Source organism: Malaya genurostris, chromosome 3, assembly GCF_030247185.1.
Source record: "Malaya genurostris strain Urasoe2022 chromosome 3, Malgen_1.1, whole genome shotgun sequence".
NCBI classification, from domain to species: domain Eukaryota; kingdom Metazoa; phylum Arthropoda; class Insecta; order Diptera; family Culicidae; genus Malaya; species Malaya genurostris.
The window spans coordinates 103,349,556-103,356,301 of NC_080572.1; the positions used below are offsets into that span (position 1 = coordinate 103,349,556).

The following is a 6,746-nucleotide window of genomic DNA, read 5'->3' on the forward strand; positions in this document are numbered from 1 at the left end:
TTGCAATTCGGAGCCAGGCGTTGGATGGAATTTCGGATCTTTGCTGCTTTATATGTACAAGGCCTAAATGATTGGGCATAAGGTAACGACCTGTCCAGTACATTTCGTGGGTATCGCAGGTGCCTTTTAGATATTTGTTGCATGTACGTTACACGTTCCTGTAATTGTTCGTATGAACAATTGTTGCCATTATTCGCGGAGTTTGCATTGTGTTGGCCACCAAGCGCCATTATTCCTTTGTAATTAGGTTACAATCGCTCCATTGTTCACTGTGGCGTCCCTAGCCGTGGTGAATACCATTAGCCGCGCGCCATTTTGTACGCTACTGCTGCTGTGGTTCCGGCCGATTACTGGAAATCTGTTCTGCGGTTCATCGGTTCACTGCACATAACCGGATTTTGTTGCTGAAATTTTTACTGGATTTCGGAAGCCGTCCCGGGCTTTGAAATCTCAAGTTTGTACGGACTGTACTAATTCAAGTTCCTGTTGGCTGAAATATTATACAAGGCACATTTTGCCTTAAAAAAGGTGAGCCTCTTTCCAAGTTTTTACCACCCTCCTGTGGGTCTACTGTGGTCTTTTGTTCTGCAGGTAACTTTGTATAAATTGGACCACGTTTCGCGTTACCAGCATACAAAATGGCAGACGACCAACAAAGGAACCAGTTACTTTCGCGAAGAGATACGCTGCTCACTTCTCTGGGTCGGGCAGAGGTTTTTGCCGAAGAGTACGTTGCTGCGAGGGACGAATCGCAGGTACCTTTGAGGCTGGAGTACATCACCAGCGTTTGGAACAATTTGGAGTCAGTTCAAGCGCAACTGGAGGACAACGAAACAGATCAAGAGGGTAAGGCGGAGCATGCTGCTGTGCGCGCTAATTTTGAGCCACGGCTTTTTCAAATAAAGGCATCTTTACTTTCTATGCTGACTCCTCTTCCTAACGATCGTAGCCCTCAACCCCCGCGTGTTTCCTCCACTCTCTCCGGCATCAAACTGCCAACAATTTCGTTGCCTGAATTCGATGGCGACTACATGCAATGGCTTCCGTTTCACGATACCTTTTTGGCGTTGATTCATTCCAACTCTGATGTTCCGGATATTCAGAAGTTTCACTATTTAAAGGCAGCTGTCAAGGGGGAAGCTGCTCAGTTGATAGAATCGATTGGCATTAGCTCCGCAAATTATTTATTGGCTTGGCAAACGTTGGAAAGCAGGTATTCCAACGATTATTTACTGAAAAAGCGTCACCTACAGGCACTATTCGATGTTCCGAAGATGAAGAACGAGTCCGCTGCGGCACTTCACGGGTTGGTGGACGAATTTGAACGCCATACCAAAACTCTTCGACAACTGGGAGAACCAACCGAGCACTGGAGCACGATTTTGGAGCATCTTCTTTGTACCCGCTTGCACGACGATACAGTGAAGGCATGGGAGGATCATGCGTCGACCGTCAGCAATCCGGATTACAATTGTCTCATCGATTTTCTTCAGCGCAGAACACGAGTTTTGGAATCCATCTCAGTGAATCATCGAACACCCGATACGCAGCCTACTGCCGCTTTATCAGCTCAGCCGTCGAAGAGATCGTTTCATTCCCAGATCCGTCTTTCGTCTTGTGCCTCTACAGCTAATTCAGCAGTGACGGATTCTCTTGAGAAGTGCATCCTATCCAACCAGTATCATTTGTTGATGCGATGTCCGCGCTTCAACCGACTTTCATTGAGCGAACGCCAGCAGTTAGTTAATTCCAAACGTTTGTGTCGCAATTGTATGAAGTGTGATCATATTGTCCGTCATTGCCAGTCGAGCTTTAATTGTCGAAAGTGTAATCGTCGTCATCACACACTTCTGCACCCTGAGCATCCCAACGGATCAAGCCAAGTCAGTCATGAAAGTGAGCCTACCGTTCCAGCTAGTCCAGTTTTCAATTTTTCGCAGTCTAATGGATCTTCTACAGCTGAATCTTTTAAGCAATCCACTGTTACCGCCACCGAGAGTCCCAGAGTTGAAGTCAGTAGTGCAGTTCATCAACCACGTGAAAGCGTTTTTCTTCTCACAGTGATCGTGAAGGTTATCGACGTCTTTGGTGTAGAGCATCTTGCACGGGCACTTCTTGATAGTGCATCTCAACCGAACCTTATAACCGATCGTATGGCACGAATTTTACGTCTTCAAAGGCAAAAGGTGAATGTAACTGTTCAGGGTGCCGGCAAACTTTCCAAGCCTGTGTGTGAATCCGTCTTCGCTCAAGTTCAGTCTAGAAAAGGAGATTTCTCATGCAATGTAAACTTTCTGGTAATGGATAAAGTTACGGCGAACCTTCCATCACAAAATATTTCGATTGCAGAGTGGTGTATTCCGAAGGATTTGTTTCTCGCAGATCCATCCTTCAATGAAAGTCAACCAATTGACATGGTTTTAGGTGCAAAGCATTTTTATTCGTTCTTCCCGAGTGCTGCTCGTCTGCAGCTAGACAAAAATCTCCCTCTGCTCATTGATAGCGTTTTCGGTTGGATAATAGTCGGATCAGCAAGCCAAGTTTCTCCTACACAAACCCCCGTGTCAACAGCAAACGGCATGGTCATTTCGATGTTATCGTTAGAAGACAGTTTGGAGCGTTTCTGGAAAACTGAAGAGCTGACAACGAAAGACAACTACTCTAGCGAGGAAAGACACTGTGAATCCTGTTACCAGTCAACTGTTTCTCGAAATTCCGAAGGACGCTATATCGTTCGATATCCCAGAAAGCCAGACTTCAACGTGATGCTGGGTGAGTCGAAGAGCTCTGCGCTACGACGGTTCGAATTACTTGAAAGACGTTTGAAACGAAATTCAAATCTCAAAGATGAATACCACCAGTTTATGCGAGAATATCTCTCCCTCGGCCATATGCGATTGGTTGAAGCGGACGACGAAAACAATTCCCAAACTTACTACCTGCCGCACCACCCCGTTTTCAAGGAAGCAAGTACCACAACCAAAATTCGAGTCGTGTTTGACGGATCAGCGAAAACTTCTTCCGGCTTCTCTTTGAACGAAGCTCTCTGTGTCGGTCCCGTGGTGCAGGACGATCTATTGACCATCATTTTGCGCTTCCGAACCTATCCGATTGCGCTCGTCGGTGATATCGCTAAAATGTACCGGCAAGTACTTATTCACCCAGACGATTCTGCTCTTCAACGTATCCTTTGGCGTTTTTCTGATCAAACACCAGTCCAGACATATGAACTACTCACTGTTACGTATGGTCTCGGTCCGTCTTCATACCTAGCAACTCGTACACTTCAGCAACTGACCGAAGACGAAGGGATTTCTTACGCGTTGGCAGGAGCTGCTATTAAAAAATGTTTTTACGTAGACGACTTCATAGGTGGAGCTCAAACCATCGAAGAAACAATCCGTCTACGCACCGAACTGAGCGACTTGTTGCACAAAGGAGGATTTACACTACGAAAATGGACTTCTAATCAGCTCGAAGTTTTGCAAGGTCTTCCCAATGATGAGATTGGTACTCAATCTGCTTTACATTTCAGCCCTAACGAGACAATTAAAGCCCTTGGTATTAGCTGGGAGCCTGAAGCCGATCACCTTCGTTTCGACTCTCAAATTCGATGTAGTAATGAACCGCCAACCAAGCGCACTATTCTTTCGGATATAGCAAAACTATTTGACCCTTTAGGACTAATTGCCCCCGTTGTAGTTCGAGCAAAGATACTGATGCAAGAGTTGTGGCTGCTATCGTGCGGATGGGACGATCCTGTTCCAGAACCTATTAAAACCAAATGGGAGAAGTATTACCACGAATTGGCGAATATCTCCGAGCATCGAGTAGACAGATACGCGTTTCTACCTGACTCTGTTGTACAACTGCACACATTCGCAGATGCATCCATATCTGCATACGGTGCCTGCACATACGTCCGCTGTGAAAGTAAAGGGAAAGTAAAAATACGACTACTGGCTTCGAAGACACGCGTCGCTCCGCTGAAACGAATAAGTATTCCTCGTTTGGAGTTGTGTGCGGCAGTACTAGCAGCCCATCTACATGCTCACATAAAGAAAGCTATCGATGTAAACGTTTCAGAATCATATTTTTGGTCTGACTCATCTGTCACTCTGCACTGGCTACGATCACCACCGAATGTTTGGCCTACCTATGTGGCTAACAGAGTATCTGAAATTCAGCAGTTTACACATGGTTGTCAATGGAAGCATGTTCCCGGATGTGAAAATCCTGCTGACCTGGCTTCACGTGGCATGTCGGTTGACGAGTTTTTGAAAAACGATATTTGGATCAGCGGTCCCAGTTGGTTATCACGTCCACTCCAAGATTGGCCAGAATCAATCCCACCAAGTGTTTCACACGAGGAATTGGAAATCAAAACTACCGTCGCAGTTACTCAAATAACGCCAACAGTACATCCCTGGTTTCTCCGTTGGTCGTCATACGGCCGTCTTCTTCATGTCATTGGGTACTGCATGAGATTCGTTAACAATACCCGAGCTAAAATACGCACGCAGCCGCCCACCTCGCCCGAAGTTATTGTAGGCCGTACACTTACCGTAAATGAGCTTGCCAAGTCCAAAACGTTCCTCATTCGGTTGGCGCAGAATGATGAATTTGTCGCAGAAATCAACCAGTTGGATAAAAATAAATCGGTATCGAAATGTTCCCATATTCGCCAAATGACGCCGTTCTTAGATGCAGAGAGAGTGTTGAGAGTAGGAGGTCGTTTAAACTTCGCACAGCTACCCTATCAAGCAAAGCACCCGGCTTTGATTCCAACAAACCATCCGTTCACACGACTGATAGTTGAGGATTTCCATCGCAAATTACTACACGGCGGCGGACGTCTGCTATTAACAGCAATCCGAGAAGAATTCTGGCCACTCAACGGTCGAAGACTAGTCCGCAACGTAGTCAGAAATTGTTTCCGTTGTACTCGCCTCAATCCGGTACCTGCGCAGCAACAAATAGGCCAACTGCCTGTATCGAGAGTCATTCCCAGTCGTCCCTTCAGTGTTACAGGTGTTGATTATGCCGGTCCACTCTATCTTCGTCCTATTCACAAACGTGCCGCTCCCGCCAAGGCCTACCTGTGCGTATTCGTGTGTTTTTCGACCAAAGCAGTTCACTTAGAGCTAGTGAGCGATTTGTCTACTCAGGCCTTTTTATGTTCATTGCGAAGATTCATCGCGCGACGCGGTCGACCCGCACACATTCATTCCGATAATGGGAAAAATTTTGAAGGGGCTAAAAACGATCTTACCGAACTGTTTACGATGCTTAAAGACGGTTTTCAGCAGGACGAAATCGCAGCCTTTTGCACAGAAAAAGGCATAACCTGGCATTTAACACCGCCGAAAGCACCGCACTTTGGTGGCCTTTGGGAAGCAGCCGTTAAAGTTGCCAAAAAACATTTGTTCCGTCAACTAGGTTCGAGTCGTTTATCTTTTGAGGAAATGTGCACCATTCTTACTCAAATCGAAGCAATAATGAATTCTCGACCGTTGCTTCCAATGACAGAAGACCCCAATGACTTAGCTGCCCTAACTCCTGCGCACTTCCTGATTGGATCATCGATGTATGCCCTGCCCGACCCAGACCTTCAGAACGCACCTGTCAATAGACTCGACCACTACCAGAAACTGCAACTGCATGTGCAGAAATTTTGGACCCACTGGCGGAAGGAATATCTCCAAGAACTGCAGAAAGATACACGAGGATGGATACGAAACAACGAAATTGTTCCCGGTAAAATGGTCATCATCGTAGACGAACTACATCCACCAATCCGTTGGCCACTTGCTCGAATCGAAGCGGTATTACCTGGAAAGGATAAGCTAACACGAGTTGTTTCGCTTCGCACTGTACGAGGTATCATCAATCGGCCCATCAGTAAAATATGCTTGCTGCCCAGTGCATCGGTGGCTCCCGAAGTAGAATCTACTAGCAACAATCTCCAGCCAGTTCAAAGGATTTCGGATACCTCATTAGATTAAGCTGAAATTTTTAATGTGTTAGCCTGTAAGAATTGAAAGTGTATTGTATCATATCTGTAAGTTCAATGTTTGTGAATTATGTGTATATTTAATGTTGAACATAGTCGTTCAAGGCGGCGAGTATGTTGCGTCGCACTAGTTTTACTGGCGACACTGTTTACCAACACTGCCTTCTGCAGATAGTTGGTGCTACCGTTCATAGAATTATGTCAGTTTCTCAGGCCCTTCTGGCAACTCAGTTTTTCATTTTATCTTCTCGCTCTGTTCACAATCATCAGACCAGTCAGTCTCAAATAAACCTGCATTAGAATCGGACCGTTTTTGATCTATCATAAAGTCCGAAGTGTATCGAACAGCAGAAATGAAATACACTAGCAATAGTCAGTGAATAAAGTGACTCAAACGTTAAAATAGTGTAGTTTTTTTTTTATTGGCAAGAGTCCGCCAAGGTTCATCCAGTTGTGAGTTTTATCAGTGCAGCTGTTTGTTTGTGGCTGTTCGTCTTCTGCTCCTTTGGCTGCTTTGGTGACCGCTGTGGCTGTTTGCAGAACCCGTTAGTTGCATTGCTGTTCGCTACCGGTGTACTGCAGTGCGAATGCAAGTAAGGTCGACCGACAAATAGCTGCCGTCGCTTCGCTGAAATATCCTGGTGAGGATTTAATTAAACACAACGTAGGGTCCCGGCTAGCGCCAACAATAACAATAAACCTTCTTGAGTTAAGTAAAATATATACTGATTCC

At 45.7% G+C, this 6,746-nt stretch overlaps 1 protein-coding gene across 1 annotated transcript; it reads left to right on the forward strand.

The window, feature by feature from the left end:
- Positions 1-638: 638 nt before the first annotated feature.
- LOC131433911 (uncharacterized) lies at positions 639-6,005 on the forward strand. Its single transcript, XM_058600526.1, has one exon. It carries the CDS (start codon positions 639-641, stop codon positions 6,003-6,005), a length of 5,367 nt encoding a protein of 1,788 aa, XP_058456509.1.
- The last annotated feature ends 741 nt before the right edge of the window (positions 6,006-6,746 follow it).